Consider the following 23,157-nt stretch of genomic DNA (forward strand, 5'->3'; position numbering starts at 1 on the left):
ACTAGCTTTTTAAATAAAGTTTGAGTATTAATGGCCCATTTTTACAGATGGGGAAGCTAAGTTCAGATATTAGATTTTATAAAAAAAAACAAAAAAAAGACTTTCACTCATAACTAGTGCTCAGGTATAAATGCCATGCTCTCCCCTTAAACAGGGTCTCCTCTATACACAGTAGATAGTAAAACTGGACAGACTGGTTTGGTAGCAAAACATCCTTCCACTGAGTTCTGACATAAATGATGTCTGTCTGTCTCTCCCCTCCCCCAAGTAACTACCACCCAACTTTCAATACCTCCTTTGACTTACTCACCTTTTCATAAACCACCTTCTCAACGATCATGATACAACTGCTATTAGCATCTGGTTTTACTTTCACTACAAGATGTAGAAAGAGCTGTAAATTATAGTTTACCATACTAAACTGTGAATATTCAACAATTTGAGCTACTACTGACTGCTGGGTGACCAATAAATTCGAAGACCTGGTAAATTTCTAAATTAAATCCTCACAATCTTATTAAACATTATTTGCAGTTTAGAAATGAGTAAATTTAGATAGTAAAGTTCAAGAGATGCATAGATTTAAAAAGAATCTACATATAAGACTCTCTACCAAGGATCACATTTTATTGCTTATGCTACTTAAAGAAAAAATATAACTCTTAGATAGTATGACCTGACTATGCTGTTAAATTGGACCCTCTCCCCCCTACCTTGCCTGAGCTTAGATCTTAAGGGACCCCTCCCTACCTATTCAGCATACTTTCTATGTTTTAGCTTCCCAACCTAGGCCCCATCATAAAGTCCACTGCATTCTAAAAAAGTAAAGTTCTTCTAAGGATATCTTAACCAAGTTGGTATGACTATTTTATTTGGTTTGATTATTTAAATGATAACTTTCAGTTTGAGTTAGAGTAATATAAAATACTAGTTCAAAATATTTACTTTACAGTAATATCATTCCTACAGGGAAGCTCTCTTTCAAAGAATTTTAATAATTTCACAGATTTTTCCCACTCCCACTCATCACTGCCACAGCTTATGTAATTCAGAGCCACCAGAGTAATAGTGTTAAAATGTTAGACAGATCTTACTATTTCTCCATTTAAAACCTTCCAATGGTTTCTAATCGCAATCAAAATAAAATTCAAAATTCTAACCATGGTGCATAAGGCTCTACATAACTTGGCCTCTGGCTATTTCTCACCTAAGTCTCAGCCATCTCTCCCCTGGTTAACTGAACTCCAGCCACACCGGCTTTGCCTCTTTGCTCTTACCTGAACACAGCATACATGTGCCTATCTCAGGATTTCTGCTTATTCTTGCTTCATGGCTGGCTCAGTCACTTTACTCAGGTCTCTGTCAAGTGTTAGAGTCACTTGACAGTCACTCCTGACCTTTATAGTAGAACCAGCTTCCAAGAACCAGTTCCAGTAGAACCAGCTGCCTTATTTTTTTCACAGCAAATACCATTTGACTATTGGAAGACAATCTTCCCTGGGTCTCTCATTTTTGCACACCTTGAAAACCAGGCATAAATGCTCATTTTTTTCTTTACTATCTTTTCAGGGATGTTTATATAGCCAAATAGCCTCAGAAAACAAAGACTGCATCTTCCTCTGGAGCAAAGGGCAAGTAGACTTACTGACCATTATAAAAGATTTAGCTTCCCTAAGTTCAAAGTTCCTCTTCTATATGAGAGTATCATCTGGTGTGCCTCACACTGCCTCATCGGAACTGAAACTCAGGAAACCAGCACAAGAAAATGCTAATGGTATGGCTATTGTTATTGCTGTAATATAAAAGTCTTCGTCTTTGACTCAGAAGTCTTGCATTTATAGCCAACATCCACAGAACTATAGCAGGCTACATATAGGTTAAAATCTTAGATTTTAGACCTTTCAAAGTTCTTGATGTTGACATTACATATTGGTTTCCTCTTTTTCCATTTGTTTCTCCTGACTAATCTTTTATCAACTGTTATATACTCATTTTCCTATAATTTTCAAAGCACTTTTACACAGTATCATTTGACCTTCAAAAATCTCTAAGAGGCCTTTTTTAAATCTCATTTAATGGGAAAGACACTGACCCAGGAAGGTTAAAAAAACATGCAGAATTACCTTACCACATCAATCACAGAACAGCAATTAGAGAACAGGCTGAACTCCTAATTTGTTGTTAATTTGTGACTGTTTCTTACAAGACAAGGAGGGTATCTGGGTGGCTCAGTTAGTTAAGTCATGATCTCAGGATGGTGGGATCAAGCCCTGTGTGGACTCATGCTGAGGAAGGAGCCTGCTCAGGATTCTCTCTCTTCCTCCCTCTATCCATCACCCTGCTCACACCCTCTTTCCAAAAAGGGGAAAAAAAAGAAAAGACAAATAAATAAGATAGCACACATATATTCTGTAAGACGGAAGGATAATTATCCACTAATAGTAGGACAAATTCCTTATGTAGTAATCCATGAAAAAAAGAAATAAAGAAAACAGATGATCCAAATAAACACCTGACAGATATTAAAATGCATGTATTTTAGACTGCTTTTATTCTAAATGATGACCCTTGAATAATTATGTAACAAAATTAGACTCTGCTATCACACTAAAAGTCCATTTCTTTCATGTCTAAAGACAGATATATCAGAACAATATCCAAAAATGTTTTCTTTGTAACCAGTATTTCCCATTTCTGCAAGAATTAAGAATTCTGTAAACAAAATTAATCTGAAAAGATTCTAGATAACTTAAAGCTTCCTACACCACTCTCTTTCAAAAGGTAGGTAAGAAGCACTTATTGTTGGTTTTTCCTCTGTAATTTGAGCAAAAAATTCAAAAAGCAGACTGTACATAAGTTTGGCAGGCTATAACTCATACCTTACTATCTCCAGAAAGACTAAAAAAAAAAAAAGAAAGAAAGAAAGAAAAGGCAGTTTCTCAGAGAATAAGATTAGATTCTATATGCTAAGGAAATATTATATTATATAACATATCTAACTTTAAAAACTCCATATACCCAAGTAGGATGAATCTACTACATCAGTAATAGATAGTGATCTACATTTCAGAGCTTATAAATCACTAAATCTACTACTGCATAATATATAACCATCTTCAAGGTTCACAAGTTATAAAATGTTTCTGAATATTAAATTTTAAAAATATAGATAAAATTATTGTGACTAAGTAGTTAAAAATTTACCTTCCTCTTCAATAAAGAAAACTTAAAAAAATGAAGAAGCAAAGCACTAAAGTATTAAAGAGGAAATATAATTAATTGAGTACATGACTAAGGTAAAATGAAATTGCTTCATAAAGTAATTTCTTAATTTTAACTCAATTATCACCATTACACTTACTGTGTAAGTTATAGCTGCCAACATTCCAATCAAGGTCAGAGAACTAATAGAAAATGACAATGCAGCTAAACCATCTGCAAAGGAAGCAGAACTTTGTTAAAAATGTACACATATACTATTAAAATGTTTATATTCAAAAAATCAATATAAAGATATAAAAACTGGGTTTCTTACACATTCTGAAGGAAAAAACCTAATGTGTTTTCCTCATCTTTGAAGTGCCAACTCCAAGTGGAGAAAATCTCCGCACCCAACATGGGGCTTGAACCCCCAACCCTGAGATCAAGAATTACATGCTTTATTGACTGAGCTAGCGAGGTGGCCTGAGAAAAGAGTTTTGGGGTTTGTTTTTTTTTTTTTTTTAAAGATTTTATTTATTTATTTGACAGACAGAGATCACAAGTAGGCAGAAAGGCAGGCAGGGAGAGAGGAAGGGAAGCAGGCTCCTTGCTGAGCAGAGAGCCTGATGCGGGGCTTGATCCCAGGACCCTGGGATCATGACCTGAGCCAAAGGCAGAGGCTTTTAACACAACAAGCCACCCAGGTGCCCTGAGAAAAGAGTTTTTTAAAGGGCTCTTCACAAACTGATTTGCAAAAGATCTTTTGGAGCAAGATTTTCTTTCTTTTACTTCTTAAAGAGAGAAAAGTATTATCTAATTGTTGAGCCTAAAATGAAATCACAAAAATATTAGATGCTCAAAAGGTGGCAAAAAAACAGTCCTAGACTTTCTGAATGGCAGTCCTTGAGAAATAACATTACATAGGAAAGCCACTGACACTGACTATTTCTCTTCCTTCTGCCATCAATCCTGATACTCCCAGTTTCTTTCTTAATTTTCAAACACGTTTTCAACATACAATCTAAACTAAAATTTAAAGAATTTACTTCATTCTTTAATTTGAAAGGAGTTAGACTGCCCATCTGGTAGGTAAAAAACAAAACCAAATAAAAAGCAAACACAAAGAGGAAATAAACTCCAACAAAGTACCAACACAGGAATACTATGTTAACAAGTTAGACACAGTCAGGTACCTAAGGGAAGGCCAATAAGTCAGAGGCAAGACTGACACTTTTAAATAATTGGATTATACAAAGAGACACTTTGAATATTTGAATATTCATAAATGGGAGTAATACTAATTTGAATATTTGTAAATGGGAGTAATACTAATTTTTTCAGTTTCAATACAGGTCCTACTGAACCTGTTTTGATCTAGTTAAAATGCAGGTCCTGTGGAACCAAATATAATTTTAATTTAATGTATATTAATCTTTAATGAATAACAATAAAATCAGAATTATTTATCTTTTTAAAACTCATGCCTCAGTTTTATGTAACACCTGACAAAAGTATACTAATAAACAAATTCATGAACTATGTATGCCTAATTTTTAAGCCTTCATTTCATAAAACTAAAATATTAGATGTTATTAAGTCAAAGACATTCTGATGCTATTACCTTCTTGATTATACCAGAATTATCAACAGAAAGTATTCATAAAACTAGCAGAAGTGCACGTGGGTGGCTCAGTTGGTTAAGCAACTGCCTTTGGCTCAAGTCATGTTCTTAGGCTTCTGGGCTGCAGCCTGGTGTTGGGCTTCCCGCTCAGCAGGAGTCTGCTTCTCCCTCCTCCCCTGCCTTCTGCCCTCCCCTCTGCTCATGCACTCTAATAAAATCTCTTAAAAAAAAAAAAAAGCTAGGAGAGATCTGGTAGTTAGCTGACAGCAATACATCACAATATCAGAAATAGAAAAATGTGAGAAAATATGCACCCTACAACTGATCTGGAGTATTATGTTAACATATCTGGCCAGTCAAAAAAGTTAGTATTACTAATAGCAATAAGCGAAATGAGCTCTAGGGTATGGTGTTTAAGATTTGAGATAAAAGAAAGAATGCTAAGACTAAAGAGCATGAGATTACAGAAATTAGAAAAATGCTACCTATGTAATTACTAATCCAAGTTATACTAATACTCAAAGACTAGTGTATAACTTAATGTTTAAGGCAGAAGAGTAGTTACTCAAGAGACCTGAAGGAGTTAACTATGAGAAAAGAAGCAATGTATTTCTCAGTAACAGGATCAGGAGCATAAATCCTGACAATTCAGTATTAGTACATGCCAGCACTGCTATCCCAGTTCTTGCTAGTATCAGCAAGATATTAATGGACCATGATTTACACAATGAAATCTTAAGTGGAAAGCAAGAAAATTAAGAAGTTGTACAGCAAAGATTCCAAGACTTAATTTAATCATCATTTAATATTGTAACTAGACCAAGAAAAAGAAATGCTGATCAAGACTATATATAGTACTTATTAAAAAGAATAAATACAAAAGCAATAAACATTTTTCAGGTTTATAAAATATTCTAGGTTTCTTTGAAAATAAAATTATTACCAAGTTCAAACACACATGAAATTCTGAGTAATAAGATACACATTCTTATCTGATACTGGTTTCTAATATCAACTGCATTTTTCAATGATTGTGCATCTTTCTATAACCTAACTTCCTGAACCTGCCTATTTTTTTCCCGTCTAAAAACCTAAGTCACACTAATAAAGTTAAGGAAAACTTCTGGAAAAGCAATTCCAAAATGTTTTGGTGAGGTTTATTTATAATAATATATTATTTCATTTGTATGAAACATCTGTAATTTATATTCTACATAAAAATGACTTAATGATGATCAAACAGCAATATGTATTCTCTCACTGGCTAAAGATTAAAAATAAAAAACAATATATCAAGCACATTTCTTTAACATATTCTATATAATCCCAAGTGAATTAACAAACATGTAGGAATCATAAAACCTTCAATGCTCAAATACTTTGAAGATTATATTTTTGTTTCAACTTGGTAAGTATATGAAGAGATTTCACTACATAATAGCTGGAATTGAGTCTTAACAACACAAGGCTCCTAATTTTTCTAGCACACGTTTAACCACAAGGTAAAAGAACTGTGAGATTAAATTCTTAACATTGTAAAAACAGACTACTCAGAAAAGTCCCAAGAGTCACAAAATATGAACTACTATGAATAGTTTTTTTAAAAAAGAATACTTACGACTACTTCCAAGTTCTTCAAACAGGAACTTCACTTTTTCCCACTCTGTAGAATTTTTGTTATTAGGAACATTTAGAGGAACAAAAGCTCTACAAAAAAGAAAATAAATCTGGTTAATGGCTGTTAAAGATAAAAATTTAAATAAAATGAAATGGTCTAAAACTCAATTCCTTTTTTTTTTCTAAGATTTTATTCACTTATTTGTTTGAGAGAGAGAAGGAGAGAGCAGAAGCAGGGGAGCAGCAGAGGGAAAGGAAGAAGCAGGCTCCCCACTGAGCAGGAAGCTGATGAGGGGCTAGATCCCAGGACCCTGGGATTATGACCTTAGCCAAAGGCAGATGCTTAACCAACTGAGCCACCCAGGCTCCCCTCTAATACTCAGTTTCTAATAAATCAATAGATCTCTAAGAAATAAATTTCTAATAATTCAACAGATCAATAAATCTAATAGACCAATTGCCCCCACCACATACATACAAATTAACAACCAAATCTGCACACGTATAGAGGGGTTTGATAAGTTTCCTACCTATGTGTTTACCATATTATAAATTTCATTTAATAGTTTTATTATTGCATTTAATATAATTAGTTTCCTTTGTGGTCCTACGTATTTTATTTTTTGCATTTAAAATATTTTGAGAAGGAGCCATGGGCTAAAGATGATCTAAAAGGTCCATGGCCCAAAAAACCCAAGAATTTCTATATTAAATTGGAAAAACAGAATATAAATATATGTAATGATTTCAATATATTTATATACATGGAAAAGAACAGAAAGGAAATATACCAAAATAAACAGTAAATATCTTATTGTAAAACTAGGGATAATTTTTACTTTCTTTCTAGCATTTTTTAATGTCATTCAAGATTCTAAACAATACACATAGTGAAAATAGTTTCTATTTATTTTTCACTCCACAGCTGAAGGGGCATCATAAAATAACAGTGACAGTTAGCTTCTTAGGACTTGCTCTAGATGCTTAAACTGGGAGAAAACAGAAGAAAGAAATGAGAGAAACAAACAAGAAAGAAAGGACAAAGAAAAAAATCAAGAAAATAGAAAGAAAAGAGAAGGGAAAGAAGAAAACAAGTCAGAAACTAAAGTGTGATGTGCAGAATCAAACAGAAATATAAGAAATAACTCTAATACTACTGCCTTTCTAACCTAATTTTAATTGTAAACAAAGCACAAAGATCTATCCTCTTTTGTAAAGAAGAAATACTAAAAGCGTTCAACAATATACTAAGTACCTTATAATGTATGCAAGTAAAACAAAGTAATCATTCAACTTTTTTTTTTTTTAAACCTTTACTCCTTGGTACTACTGATACTTACTATTCTTACAAAAAGACGAATGGTCTGAGCATGTCAGGAGGTTATTTAAATTTCTAGCCGTTTGTACTGATGTACATTTACTACACTCTTAATCTTGGAGACGAACTTCACACCACTTTCAGAAAGAAAAGTGAGTTCTCACACAGAGAGCAATAAATGTAAAAAATTCACCACTGCTCTGGCCATAAGATCAAAAACGAATAAAAGCAGTAAAGTGGAATTAAAAAATTAAAAAAAAACTTGCAAATTATACTTCTATAATGATATTAACTTATTAATTTGCATTTAAACAAAAGTGTAAACCAAGCAAGAAAAAACTACCTATATTGTTGGGCTGGCAGGAAGGGCTACTAAAGATGGCGAAAAGTTCCCGCCACAAGACCTGAACTCGGACAGAAGAACAAAGGCCCAAACAGGAATCTGAGACCCCCGCCCCGGGCTCCTGTGGACCAATGGGATCCCGACAAGCAGGCGGGATATCTGAATAAGGGAAACTTGCCAAAAGACCCCTGAGCTTTCCCCAAAAAGCCCCCTCCTCCCTGCCTTGGGCGCAACTTCCATCACTCTGCTTTCCAGAGTCGAGGAACCCCGCCCAAGGGTGCCCACCTCCTCCGGGCGCAACTTTCCCGGCTCCCCTTCTCCTGAGCCCTGAAACTTCGCCGGAGAGTGTTTTTAATAAATCTTGCCTTGCACCCACTTTGCCTGGTGTTATGTTTATCTCGCCAGAAAAACTTTACATATATAATATTCCTCCATTTCATTTGGACAAGGTTTTTTTTTTTTCCCCAGATAAATATATATTTTTTTTTCTGAAAAGTTTATTTTGAATTTGTTAATTGGGAATGACCAATTCTGTGAGTATGGGAAAAACTTCTATGCTGTATAAAATATCACTGATTTTATTATTAAAATAGAAATATGTATTACAAATATCTAAAAATAGTATTCATACTTAGAAAAATTTTTTATCTTTGTCAGTTTTAGGTGACCAAAGGTTCTGCCCAATAGGAGAAAAAAATTAACTCTTAGTTAATTGATGACAATTACATGTTCAAACTCTTGAGCTGGACTCTGCAGTTCAAAATTTAACAAAGAACTTTCTATGACAAAAGAAAAAACAATGTTTTGGTTTAAAGGTTAAATGGCCCAAACTACTGTCAGAATGACTTCAGGAAAATACTTATTTTGAGGAGATCCAGCAGAGTTAACATTTTAGCACTTACTTTTAGGCAGGAACTAGAGGGAGTAACAAAAGCACAAACCCCAAAGCAGGTTCTCCTCAACTAGGGAAATCTTTTCACCAGGACTATATAATCTAGGAAAAAGATGTGAAATATTTTCACATAAACTAAGAAAAACATATATAGGCTGAATTCATCTATATATCCTGAACAATAATATTCAAAACATTTCACAACCAATTTGGCAAAGATACAAACTACTCAACAGAGACACTGGCCTTAATTTTGGAAGACCCTGCTGAGTCAGGCTCTACCCACTTTAAATGGGCGTAGGATGAGTAGAGAAGACTCAGGAAGGCAGAGCCGCAGCTGACTGACATGCAAGCATTTCAACCTCTTAACAACCAAAAGGGGCAAACTAGGGTGCCTGGGTGGCTCAGTGGGTTAAGCCGCTGCCTTCGGCTCAGGTCATGATCACAGGGTCCTGGGATCGAGCCCCGCATCGGGCTCTCTGCTCAGCAGGGAGCCTGCTTCCCCCTCTCTCTCTGCCTGCCTCTCTGCCTACTTGTGATCTCTCTCTCTCTCTCTGTCAAATAAATTAATAAATAAAATCTTTAAAAAAAAGGGGGGGGCAAACTAATGTTCACTGGAGAAATGTCAACCTGTAGACAAAGATCTATGAAAAGAAAAGAATACCTCCCAACAGATACAAAGGCAACCAAAACTAAAGTCAGATGGGTCTTGAATACAGATACATCAATTTTGATGAGGAGGTAGCATAAGGTTATCAGCCATTTACTAAATGATGATGATAGTAAAGTAACCCGGAGTAAGTGTATAATGAGATTTATGTGTTAAAAAGTACAGGTATTTTCTTAATCTCAGTTTCTCGCAAAATAAAAATGCAGAAAAAGAACCTTAGCTTCCAAAAACACACAACACTAGATCAAGATAAGACCTGGAGCCTCAAAGGTTATAAATTTCTTCTACAATCTTAAAAACAGTAAAACTGAAAAACCACTTATTAAAAATACTTTATACCCAATCTGACTCACTGTATTAGTTTCATACAGATTATCTCTTAAGGAAAAGACAAACGAAAGGCTAACGAATTTCAGTAGATAAGAAACTGAAATGATAAATTCAGTAGAATAAAAAATATGATTTTCACATCTTATACCCAATCAACAGTCATATTTATCTTCCAAATAGCTTATTAGCTTCTTCCTCTCTGCTCTCTTTGTAACTACTCTAGTTCAGACCCTCATCTGTCACTGGAACTATTACAATGATTACAACGATTACATTACTATTACAATGATTCCTATGTACCATTTATATTTCAATTCTCCAACCCAACTCCCAAATGCCCCTTTCAAATGCATTTTTCATGGTGCTTTAATTCTTAGAATAAATTTATATGTCATTACTTTCATGCATTCACACACACACACACACAAATATATACACATATTCACTGTCTTTCAATAGTTCAGCAGGATAAAACTCAAAATTTCTTAAACATTGTTTATAAGACCCAGAGTCTACCTGGCTAATGTCATAGCCTATCCCTTACCTACACCAATACCTGAAATGTCACATACTTTTTTTTTTTTTTTGTATTGATGTGGGTGAGAGTTTAAATTCACATTACCTGTAGGGCACTTGGGTGCTCAGTCAGTTGAGTGTCGGACTCTTGAATCTGGCTCAGGTCTTGATCTCAGGGTTGTGAGATTAAGCCCTGCATCCAGCTCAGCACTGAGTGTAGAGATTGCTTGGGATTCTCTCTCTCCCCACCCTCCTCTGACCCCTCCCCCTACCCCTCTTGAACAATCTCTCTAAAAAAAGAAAATAATAATTAATTAAATTTAAAAAAATATGGTCGCCTGGGTGGCTCGGTCAGTTAACTCTCTGCCTTTGGCTCAGTTAACTCTCTGCCTTTGGCTCAGGTCATGATCCCAGAGTCCTGGGATCGAGCCCCACAATGGGCTCTCTACTCAAAAGGGAGCCTGCTTCTCCCTCTCCCTCTGCCTGCTGCTCTGCCTATTTGCGCTCTCTCTCTCTCTCTCTCTAATACATAATCTGTGCCTTGGTTTCTCTCTCTTGCCCTCTTTAAAAAAATTTTTTTCATGTTATATATTTTATATCATTCTTCAAATATTCCATGTTAACTGCAGCCTCTCGGTTACCAAAATGTTATGGACTCAACTCATCCCTCTAAAATTCAAATGTTGAAGCCCTAACCACCACTGTGATGATATTTGGATACTGGGCCTTTAGGGAAGTAATTAAGGTCAAATGAGGTCCTAAGGGTAAGACTCTAATCCAATAGGATTGGTATTCTTATAAGAAAAGGAAGAGATGCTAGACAAGTACTCTCTCCCTGTTAGCACAGAGTAAAATAAAGGCCATGTGAGGAGACAGTGAAAAAGTAGCCATTTACAAGCCAAGTATCTTCAGCAGAAACCAAATTTACTGACACCCTGATCATGGACTCTTAAGCCTCCAGAACTCTAGAACTGAGAGAAAATAAATGTTCACTGTTAAAGCTACCCAGTCTTTGCTATTATGTTATGGCAGCCCAAGTAGATTGATACAGATTTTGGTACCATAAAGTGGACTGCTACTGTAATAAACACCTAGAAATGTGGCTGTCTCTTTGAAACTCAGTAATGATCAGAGGCTGGAAGAGTTTTAAGATGCAAGCCAGAAAAAGCTTAGGCTGCCCTGAAAGTGAAAAGCAAGGAAGGAAAAAGGGAAGGAAGGCAGGCCCCAAATGGAGTCACTTGTGCTAAGCCCCACCAAGATTTAAAATCTAACCTAACAGCAGTTTCAGTCTCTACCAGGAGTGGAATTTTAAGCCAATCAATCTGGAATTTCCTAGTAAGGTAATCTGCCTGATAAAACCCCCTGTATGCCCTCAGGGAAGGTGACCTTGCTTGAAGTAATTCCCTCTTTGAACTTCCTTATTTCACTTCCTTCCACTTAGAACAATCTTCCATTTTGCATAACTCTTTAGTTCCTTTCTACCCACTAGATCAGATGCTGCCCAATTCACAAACTGCTGAATAAAGCCAACTAGAGCTTCAAATCGACTCATTTGAATTTTTATTTTAACAAAGAGACTACTAATAAAACTATGGAGGTTAAAGGCAAGAAGGAGGACTCAAAAAGAAGAGTTATAGAGAAAGCCTCTGTTGTCTCAGAGAACACATATATCATCATGAACAGAATGTTGATAGAAATATGGATGCTAGGGTGCCTGGGTGGCTCAGTGGGTTAAGCCGCTGCCTTCGGCTCAGGTCATGATCTCAGGGTCCTGGGATGGAGTCCCGCATCGGGCTCTCTGCTCAGCAGGGAGCCTGCTTCCCTCTCTCTCTCTCTCTCTCTCTGCCTGCCTCTCCGTCTACTTGTGACTTCTCTCTGTCAAATAAATAAAATCTTTAAAAAAAAGAAATATGGATGCTAAAGGTCATTCTGGTGAAATCTCAGCTAGAAATGAAGAACACATTATTGGACACTAAAAGAAAGAGTCCCTACAGTGGTAGGGACTCTGGCTGAACTATTTTTGTGGTTCTATGGAAGGCAGAACTTTTAAGAGATGAAATTGGGCATTTAGCAGAGGAGGATTCTAAGCAAAGTGTTAAAGGAGTAGGTTGGTTTCTCCTTACTATTTACAGTAATATGTGAAAGGAGAGAAATGAGGTGAAGGAACTAATCCATCCGTATTATAAAAGGACGATGAAGCCTGTGCTAAGAGTAAAGCTGAACAGTCATCCAGCAAGGAGAGGAGTACAGGTGGAATCCATGGGTTTGATCAACCATCTCGGCAGAAACCAGGAACCAGGTAGGATGATACTAGAAAGGACACTGACAATTTCAAATAAAGGAAGAGAGATGGGACAAAATAAGGTAGCCTATAAGATTTGGGGGATTCTGCAAGACAGGATAACAGAATTAATCAGCTAAGAACATGCTTCATCCTTCAAGAAAAATTATCCAACACAATTCAGTTATCATCAGGGCTGCCACTCTCACCACAGGCCCAGGGGGTAAAGCTGCCTGCTCCTCAGTTTCCTCAGTTATGGCCACCAGGCAACTGCTAAACAAAGCCAAGAGAGCAGGACCTATGCCCAGAACCAAGAGGGCAGGGTCACTACCTAGTGTCATGGTCCACCTACCCCTCAGTGGGCCTGGAGCGCAGAGCATCTAACCAGAAATGATTATTCTTGAGTCTTAAAATCCAATATAATTTGCCTTGTTAGGTTTTGGACTTGCTTAGACTCATAACCCCTTTTTTTCTTTCCAATTTCTCCCTTTTAGAACAGAAATGTCTATCCTATGCCTGCCCTAGTATTCTATCTTTGAGGCACATAACTTGTCTGGTTTCACGGGTTCACTGTTAAAGAATGAATCCTACCTCAGGTCTCACCCATACCTGAGTTAGGTGATATTCTGATTAGACTTTGAACTCGGAACTAATGCTCAATTAAGACTTTGGGGGCTGCTGGATGGGACGAATGCATTTGCACATAGTAAGGACATGAATTTTGGGGGCCCAGAGAACAGAATGCTATGGACTGAATTTGTCCCTACAAAATTCCTTTGTTGAAGGTCTAACCCCTAGTGTAATGGCATCTGGATAGGGGGCCTTCAGTAAGGTAATAAGTCAAATGAGGTCATAATGGTGGTACCCTAGTCTGAGGGGATCGGGTCTCTTTAGGAAGAGGAAGAGACACCAGAGAGCACTCTGGAAAGATCATGTAGGACACAGTAAGAAGGCAGCAGCCAGGACAAGAATTCTCACCAGAAACTAAACTTGCCAACATTCTGAACATGGACTTCTATCTAACCTCTAGAACTGTGAGAAATAAATGTCTGTTATATATAGCACTCTGAAAAGATTAATATACTATACATGCTATTTATCTTTTTTCTTTACTTAGTCTGATGATCAATTTCCACTCCTCAAATTTCAATTCGTATTATTCCCTAGTAGGTTTTCCCTGATGTCTTCAAGGCAAGACTAGGAACTTGCCACTCCATCATCAAAACCTAGTACTTATCTCTTATTAGAACACTTAAATACTATAGCTCAAGCTATGTTATTTGTCTCTCCCTACTGGAGAAAAAACCTTGAGGAAAGAGAAAATGACCCGCCATCTTTATCCCTAAGACCTTGCACACTACATACACTACATAACCACACACTATACAACAAAGTGCTCCAAAAATGTTAGCTACATGAATTAAACCTCAACCACACTTTTGCCATAAAATTATCTACTGTTTTAAAAGAAAAACATACAACACTTAACAAAAACTAAGACAGGTTACCTTCAGGAAATTTCAGGAAATTTAGTCAATCACTGAATCTAAAAGTATACCTCATTTAAATATGGTAACAAGAAGAACACTACCTTGGGTAACCAAAACATTCTTAGTCTTTTATTCACAAATTTCAGGCTTGTGAAATACAGGAGTTCATATACTCTCCCCACCATCAGTGCCCTCAGCTAATACCTCAAATACCAATGAGAAAATAGAGGCCAGTTGGAGAGGAATTCTTTCATTTGCATACAAACCCTAAGAACCTACTTGTACCTCTTTTCATTTTTATCACTCTTATAACAACAGAGGAAATCTCTTTCAACTTGAATCAAAACCTTCTACCTGTATGGTTGCTTTCTATGCCCTTCCTTCTAACCTATTACCCACCTGAGTGCCAACATTATCAATTCAATTACAAAAGGACTGCAGTACTGAGAAAGGTGGGAGCTTGCACAGGGAATAATATTTAGCAATCCTCTAGCTTATCTTTTATATTTCACAAAAGAAAAAACTCATTTTCTCATTGGAGCGAGATATTGCTTCTGGAAGAGCAGCAACTATACTTTGACTTCCCCAAAGCCTGATTTGGCGGCTTACTCACCATCTCTTCCTGACTGCCTAGAAAACTTAACATGAAATAAACTGAGATTCCGACACTCCCCAGCAGATCTGCTCCTCCTTCAGATTTGCCATCTAAGTTGATGACAACTTCACCCTTTCTGTGTAGCAAAGAATTTGGCATTGCCCAAAAGAGGTGCGAATTTTGCTCATGGTTCTGGCAGGTACTCAATGTCTTTTTTTCTTTTCCCCCCCTAAAGATTTATTTATTTATTTGACAGACAGAAATCACAAGGAGGCAGAGAGGCAGGTAGAGAGAGAGGAGGAAGCAGGCTCCCTGCTGAGCAGAGAGCCTGATGCCCGGCGTCCTGGGATCATGACCCGAGCCAAAGGCAGAGGCTTTAACCCACTGAGCCACCCAGGCGTTCCGTACTCAATGTCTTTGTTTAGGGCAGAAGCTGGCAATATCTTAAGTGGAGGGCCAAAAAGACCAACCATGTGATTTTGGGTGAGAACTCTGAGTCACATGGAGTCCACTGTCTTGGAAGCTGAAATAACTGGGCAATCAATCAATCAATCCGACTTGCCTAAATAACCAAGTTTCAATAAAAACTGTGTTAAAGCTCATGTGAGTTTCCCTGGTTGGCAATATTCCATGCATACAGTTATACATCAATGACAGAAGAATAACATATCTTGAAAATGGAAGATTTATATTTGGAATTCTCCCAGACTCTATCTTACACATCTCTTCTTTTGGTTGGTTTTAACCTGTATTCAATTAGAATAACTGGTAACAATGAATATAATTGCTTTCAGTGACTTCTATGAATCCTTCTAGAGAATAATCAAACCTGAGAGTGATTTGCAACCACTTTGACACCAAATGCAACCCGAAGTTGCATTTGGTGTCAAAAGAGATAGAAGTGTTCCAGACTATGCAGTTTGACCAACTGCAAGTACATTCTCAATTCCTCTTTCTCTCACACCCAACCTATGTATTCTATCAGAATATTCTGCTGGCTCCTTCTCCAAAAGATAGGCAGAATCAAATCACTACTGCTATCATCATGCCTTGCCTCAGTTACAACAGCTTCCTCACAGTTCCCTTATTTTTTCCCTTACAGCCAAAGTTGAGTCTTAAAACACCATCCAGGAATCCTGTTAAAATGTCAGATTATGTCCCTCAATGACAAAAATCCCTCTGATAGCTTCCCATCTCTCTCACAATATATACCAAAGTCATAACAATGGCCTATGATATCCTACTAAATCTGGCAGCTTTAGCTACCTCCGGTCGTATTTTCAGCTATTCCCGCCTTCATTCACTCTACTCCAGCCATACTAGTTTTTTCACTTTGTCTTAAATAGGCCAGATACTTTCTTGCCACAGGGCTTTTCACCTGCTGTTTCCACGGACTAGAATGCTCTTCCCCCAACATATATCCATGGCTCCCTCACTTCCTTCAAATATCTTCTCAAATACTACCTTCTCATCAGTGTCTTCCCTACCATTTCATAACCTCAACACAACCCATTTTTTGTTTTTCTTTCTTTGCCCCTCTAAACCTCTTGAACGTATGTTCCATGAAAAGAAGTTGTCTTTTCTGTTAACTGCTGTTTCACCAGTACCTAGTACAGTATCTGGAACATAACTAGTACATAATACTATTTGGAAAATAAGTGAATGTTATATTGTTCAAAATGGCTGGTCAAACTGTTGCTTCTTGTTACTAGCATATTTGCAAGGATACATTTGCTTAATTTTTAGTATACCACTTCTAAATAAACAAATGTCATCTACAGAATCTGTTAAAGCTTTATCAGAATTGAAAAATGTAACTCTAAATGAGGACTGAAGATAATATGCCATGCAAAGAACAAGTTATTTTACAATAAATTTACAAATATGCAAATTTAACCCCAGATACCTTTTGTCTGGGACAGATACTCTGGTTGTTATAAAGATTTGTGGTTTTACTGATGGTTCTCAGTCACATTCTAAATCAGGAGATGGCAAAAACTGACTGCCTCTGTTTGTAAATAAAGTTTTATTAGAACTCAGCCATGTCCTTCTGTTTGCATCTTGTCTATGACTACTATAAAGGTACAAGAGAGTTGAGTAGTTGCCACAAAGACTATATAGACCTCGAACTTAAAATACTAACCACCCTTCAAGAAAAGTTTGCTAATCTCTGTTCTAGAAAATTTATGGTTCTAAATGAGAGACCTTCAACAAAAGCAAATTCACCTATCTTTCTTAAAAGGCCAAAAGAGAATTAAAAAATATATTCAATAGCTGAAGATAAAAACTACTTAAATAAAAATTGTCCTTTCAGGGCGCCTGGGTGGCTCAGTGGATTAAGCCGCTGCCTTCGGCTCAGGTCATGATCTCAGGGTCCTGGGATCGAGTCCCGCATCGGGCTCTCTGCTCAGCAGGGAGCCTGCTTCCTCCTCTCTCTGCCTGCCTCTCTGCCTACTTGTGATCTCTCTCTGTCAAATAAATAAATAAAATCTTTAAAAAAAAAAAAAATTGTCCTTTCAGTAAGTACTCTTTCTCATGACACATCAAGGCAAACAAAGGGTACTGGAAATATACCTTGATTATAAAGCACTGGTATTCTAAAACTCCTAGAACTACAAAACGTTACTGACCAATTTTACTCCACCACAAACTGTATTCAATAAATGACATTTTTTTTTTTATTAAAATTTCTGAAACCAAATTATAAAAACAACCTTCTAAAAGCTTATTAGCACCACACATATTTCCTAACATAAAAAAAAAAAGAATCGAAACCTATTTTAACAAGCATAAATGTATTCCATTAGCAAGGACAAATGTTTTCCAAAGAGAAAATTTTAAATGTATAAGTAAAATATGCAAAACGTTATTGATATTAGTAAAAAACCTTAAGGAAAAAGATTTAAGAAAGGAACTCACTGACAAAGATTAATTCAAAAATTTAAAGACTGATGTTTCAAATCTGAAAAGATGCACAGAAATGTTTCATCAAAGAGCTGTTTATAAAAACAGAAAAATTTCCAACATCATAAATGCCCAAGTAATCATCATTAGATTAAATAAATTGTTGTATCCTAAAAGGAAAATGCAGTATAGTCAAAATTGATGAATCTACATTTACTATTCTAAAGAAATTCCTATAGTATGTCAACAAGTAGATTATCAAGAATTCATAAAATAAAATCACATTTCTGTAAAATTATAACATGAAGGGTATGCGTATGGGAGAGAAGGGCACTCTGCATGTATCTGAGCACATAAAAAATGTCCAGGTAGAAAAACATATATAAAAAAGGTTAACTGTGGTTATTGCTTGGTAGCAATATAAAAGGTGATTTATTCTTTTTCTTACTTTTTTTTTCTAGATTTTTCTGAATGAGCCTTATTATTATTATTTTATTTCCATTGTCAGGGGAAAAAAATCAAGACTTACCCAACTAAAAGAAGAAGTGCACAAATTACAGCAAATCCCAAAGTATACTTGAATGCAGTTTTAATTTGCTAGAAGTCAAGGGAAAAAAGTATACCATTTACTAAGACCTTTAAAATATAAAATATTCTTAAAAAAATAAAATATAAACTATTTTACTATGGTGTAAAAGTACTTTCACACCAAATGTACATTTATAGTCAACTGTGTAAAATTTCCCTGTTGAAAAATAATCTTAAAATTTAAGAAAAAACAATGTAATGCCACATCATAAGTTATGTTTGCAAACCACACTAGACCTTAAAGTCTTTTCAATGATTAGACCTTGTGGAAATCAGTACTCAAAAGCATAATCAATTCTTCAGTGGGCATAATCATTAGTAAAATTATCAGAATATTTACTAATAGAATCCCCCAAACAGTATGCAATCAGAATCTGTAATACCCCTCCCCCAACTCATTTAAATTGGTTATAATAATTACAATATTCAATATGCATACATGTGAACATATATATGTATGGATATATATATGTTCTTGAATATATATGTACTTATTTTTAATATAATATATATTATATTTATATAAAATAAAAATATATAGAGAACATATATATAAAAATATAAAACATTTATCATTATCTTTGTCCAAAGACAAAGAAAAACACAAAGCTGGATATTTTAAATATGAAAAGAAAAGTTAACTCAAGAAAAAATGTTAAATCAGTAAAAATCAAAAACAAAAAAAAACATTGTCTCTCAGATTAATGAAGTCTCTAAAAGTCACCATTTAAAATTTAAATTCAAGCTTCATATGACAAATTCTTCACAAAGTAGTTAAGACAATTTTTAGGGAAAAAAACCTAAAATAAAGGTTGAGGAGGATCTTAAGATCAAATAAAAGGGTTGGGCAGGATTAACTTTAGAAAAGGTAAAAAGAGAAAACATGTATCTCATTCCATTTTTAACATGAAATTCCTAACCACCCACTTTACCTTACATATGCTGGGTTTACAAATCCAGAGTTACATAAGTATCTGCAAATAATTAATTTTGACTTTCTTTATAAATACTTAAACACTGTATTTTTTTCTCTAACAACTGTACTGATTACCACTTGGAATCACTTAAAATAATGTTATGTACTTGCTCCTGATCTAATGCAAATACTTTAGGGTTTAATAAACCATGATTAAGAATAATGCTCGCTTTTAAGTGAAAGCTATACATAATTTTTTTGTACTTAAATATAAAACATAAAAAAGTATAAAGCAAATTCCTGTAACTCAATAAAAACATTCCTTTTATGCTGTGTTTTCCCCCTTAAATCAGAAAAAATGCAAATACCTTTCAACATACAATTTCTTTTTGACCTATTAAATGACTATATATTAACAGATGTGCTGATTCTAAACTACCCATGCAGTCTAGAGACAGGCCCAACTCAGTTATACTATAGTCATATATATTTAAGGTATCTCTGAATTCAATTTGCTACTATTTCAGTTAAAATTTGTATATCAATACTTAAGTGATGTTGGTCTGAAATTTTGGACATGTACATATGTTGTATTTATGAGATTCTTATAACAGTGTTATCCTGGATTAGTAAAAACAGTCTCCAAATATAACTCCTTTATGCTCTAGAACAGGGGTCAGCAGACTGTCCTATGGGCCACAGGTAGCTCACCTCCTATTTTACTGGACCACATCAAGCTCATCAAGTATTAGCTCTGGCTACTTTCACAGTACAATAGCAGAGGTGAGTAGCTGAGACAGAAACTATATGCCCATAAAGCCTAAAATGTTTACTACCTGGACTTTTAGAGACAATGTCTACCAATCCCTGCTCTAGAACTGCTGTCTAAACAACAGTCACAAGTCACATGTGGCTACTTAGCTCTTGAAATATGGCTAGTTCAAACAGAGATGTGCTGCAGTGTAAAATACATTTTAAATTTCAAAGGCTTAGTGTGAAAAAAGAAATTTAATATCTCATTAATAATGTGTTTTGACTGTATTTGAACTGACAGTACTTGGAACCTATAACATTAAATACAATGTATGGTTAAAAATAATTTCAACTGCTCCTTTTTACTTATTTTAATGTCACTACTAGAAAATTTAAAATTTCATATCTGGCTCACATTGTATTTCTATTAGACAATGCTGCTCTAGAAAAAATTCAGTTATGTCATTCCTGGAGAAAGGAAATCATCTTTCCTCCTCCCCCTAAAATAAACATACTTACAGTACATTTACTAGTATCATCATCATCCTTTTCTTCATAGTAGAAGTAGACAAAAGGGATCCAGAAAAACACACAGAATAATATAACAGAATATAAGGCTGTGGAAAGAAAAAATAAGCTGAGTTCTACTGAATACATAAAAACTTAGTAATTATAATATATATACTTACATTGTGCATATTAACATACAAATTAACTTACCAAATTCACATTTACATACCAAATTCACTCCCCCATCTGATCCCTATACACATAACTTTTGTATCTTTTTTTTAAAGATTTTATTCATTTATTTAACAGAGAGATAGAGAGCACAAGTAGGTAGAGTAGCAGGCAGAGGGAGAGGGAAAATCAGACTCCCCACTGAGTAGGGAGCCTGATGCAGGACTTGATTCCAGGACCCTGGGATCATGACCTAAGCCAAAGTCAGCCGCTTAACTGACCGAGCCACCCAGCACCCCATATTTCTCTATGTTTATATGTAATATCCCAATCAGCCTTTCTGATCTCAATCCCAACAAATCAATAGCACTATTAGGTAGATCATAATTCAAGTTAACCATGAGGCAATTTTCAACAACAATGATAATACTTAGCCTATAACAAGTGTAGCAGCTAATACCTAAGCTCTTACTAGGTATGCACCAAAGTGCAAGAACTTCCTGTAACCAACTCTTTAAATGATCATTAACTTTTGGTGCAATTGGCTGGCTCATTTAGTTAAGTGACCGACTGGACTTCTTTCAGCTCAAGTCATGATCTTGGGGTTGTGGGGTTGAGTCCCACAAGGGACTCCACACCCAGTATGAAGTCTGCTTGTCCCCCCTCTTCTTCTGCTCCACCCCCTACTCATAATTCCTGGTATCTCGCTCACTATGACTCTCACTCTAAAATAAACAAATAAATAAAACCTTTAAAAAACATAATAAATGAGCATTAACTTTTATATTCCTTCCAACTTAAAATCAAATAAGGTAGACACAACATTTTCCAGTCACTCAAATTAAAGAAACAGCTACAATCGATACTATCCTTTTGGTACAAATAATTTTTCCCTATCTAAGTTTAAAATATGTAGTGTTATAAAACTGACTGTATACAAGTCAAGACAAAGAAAAGGTAAGAATGGGGCACCTGGTGGCTCAGTCAGTTAAGCAACTGCCTTCAGCTCAGGTCATGATCCTAGAGTCCCAGGATCAAGTCCCACACCAGGCTCTCTGCTCATCAGGGAGCCGGCTTCTCCTTCTGCCCCTCGCCCCTTTCATGCTCGCTCTCTCTCTCTCAAATAAATTAAGAAAAAAAAAAATCTTTAAAAAAAAGAAAAGAAAAGGTAAGAATGGTAAAACAGCAAAATCAGATTCAAAGTTAACTGATACGAATTACTATTTACATGCTTTAAAATAATATTAGATACTTTGACCCAGTAGTCAAAATATTTTTTAATTCAATGTACTGTTTAAAATTTGAACAACGAAAGTATATTTAACAATTAAAAAAAGAACAGCATAAACAACTTTTCAAGGCTTCACAACCTAAAAAAAAGTGCTTTTAAAATCTTCTGTGAAGGAGTGCCTAGATGGCTCAGTCAGTTAAGCAACCAACTCTTGACTTCCACTCAGGTCATAACCTCAGGTTCAGATTGCCTCTCTGCCTCTCTCTCTGCCCCTCTCATCCCCTACCCAATGCACATTCTCTCTCCCTCTCAAAAGAAAAATTAATAAAAAAATTTTTTTAAATAATGAAAAAATAAGGGAGGACCTAGGTGGCTCAGTCAGTTAAGTGTCTGACTTCAGCTCAGGTCATTACCTCAAGGTCTTGGAATCAAGCCCCACATGGGGCTCCCTGCTCAGTGTGGAGTCAGCTTCCCCTCTCTGCTCCTCCCCGTGCTTGTGCTCTAAGTAAATAAAATCTTTAAAAATAAATTAATAATAATAATAAAATAAAATCTGAATTTACATTTATTTGCATGCACATAAGTTCATGGAAAGAGTGACAATAGAATTATATTTAAAAAATCACAGGATAATAGTTATTACACTCCTTTGTAAAAAATATTTGTTAGTAATCTACAACTATATATGATATGTAAATATATAACATATATAAAGATATTTATATATATAACTAAATATAAATATGTATTTATATAACTAAATATAAAGATACCAGAACTACAGGCCCAAAGCAGGAAGCAAGTGTTGACCAAAATTCGTGTTTTGCTGAGTGAAATAAGTCAAGCAGAAAGAGCCAATTATCATATGGTTTCACTTACTTGTGGAGTATAAGTAATAACACGGAGGACACTGGGAGATGGAGAAGAGAATTGAGTTGGGGGAAATCAGAAGGGGATACAAACCATGAGAGACTGTGGATTCTGAGAAACAAACTGAGGGTTTTGGAGGGGAGTGGGGTGGGGGTGGGGGTAAGCCCGGTGGTGGCTACTAAGTAGGGTACGTATTGCATGTGGTTTATATGCTGCATAAACAATGAATTTTGGATCACCGAAAAAAAAACAAATTAAATTTTTTTTTTTTAAATCATGTTTTGCACAAATTATTCTCTTGGAATGACTGTATAATTTATAGAATTTTTAAACACGATCT

General features: G+C 35.5%; 1 protein-coding gene across 1 annotated transcript in view; it reads right to left on the reverse strand.

Moving 5' to 3' along the window:
- Positions 1 to 23,157, reverse strand: part of LMBRD1 (LMBR1 domain containing 1) — a 135,774-nt gene that overhangs the window by 81,884 nt on the left and 30,733 nt on the right. The window contains exons 4-7 of the mRNA XM_044253874.1: positions 20,555 to 20,652; positions 18,308 to 18,375; positions 6,441 to 6,529; positions 3,362 to 3,435 (exon numbers count right to left, since the gene is read on the reverse strand). Of these exons, the coding sequence (XP_044109809.1) occupies positions 3,362 to 3,435; positions 6,441 to 6,529; positions 18,308 to 18,375; positions 20,555 to 20,652 (329 nt within the window). The remainder of the gene's footprint in view (positions 1 to 3,361; positions 3,436 to 6,440; positions 6,530 to 18,307; positions 18,376 to 20,554; positions 20,653 to 23,157) is intronic.

This window comes from Neovison vison, chromosome 1, assembly GCF_020171115.1.
Source record: "Neovison vison isolate M4711 chromosome 1, ASM_NN_V1, whole genome shotgun sequence".
NCBI lineage: Eukaryota > Metazoa > Chordata > Mammalia > Carnivora > Mustelidae > Neogale > Neogale vison.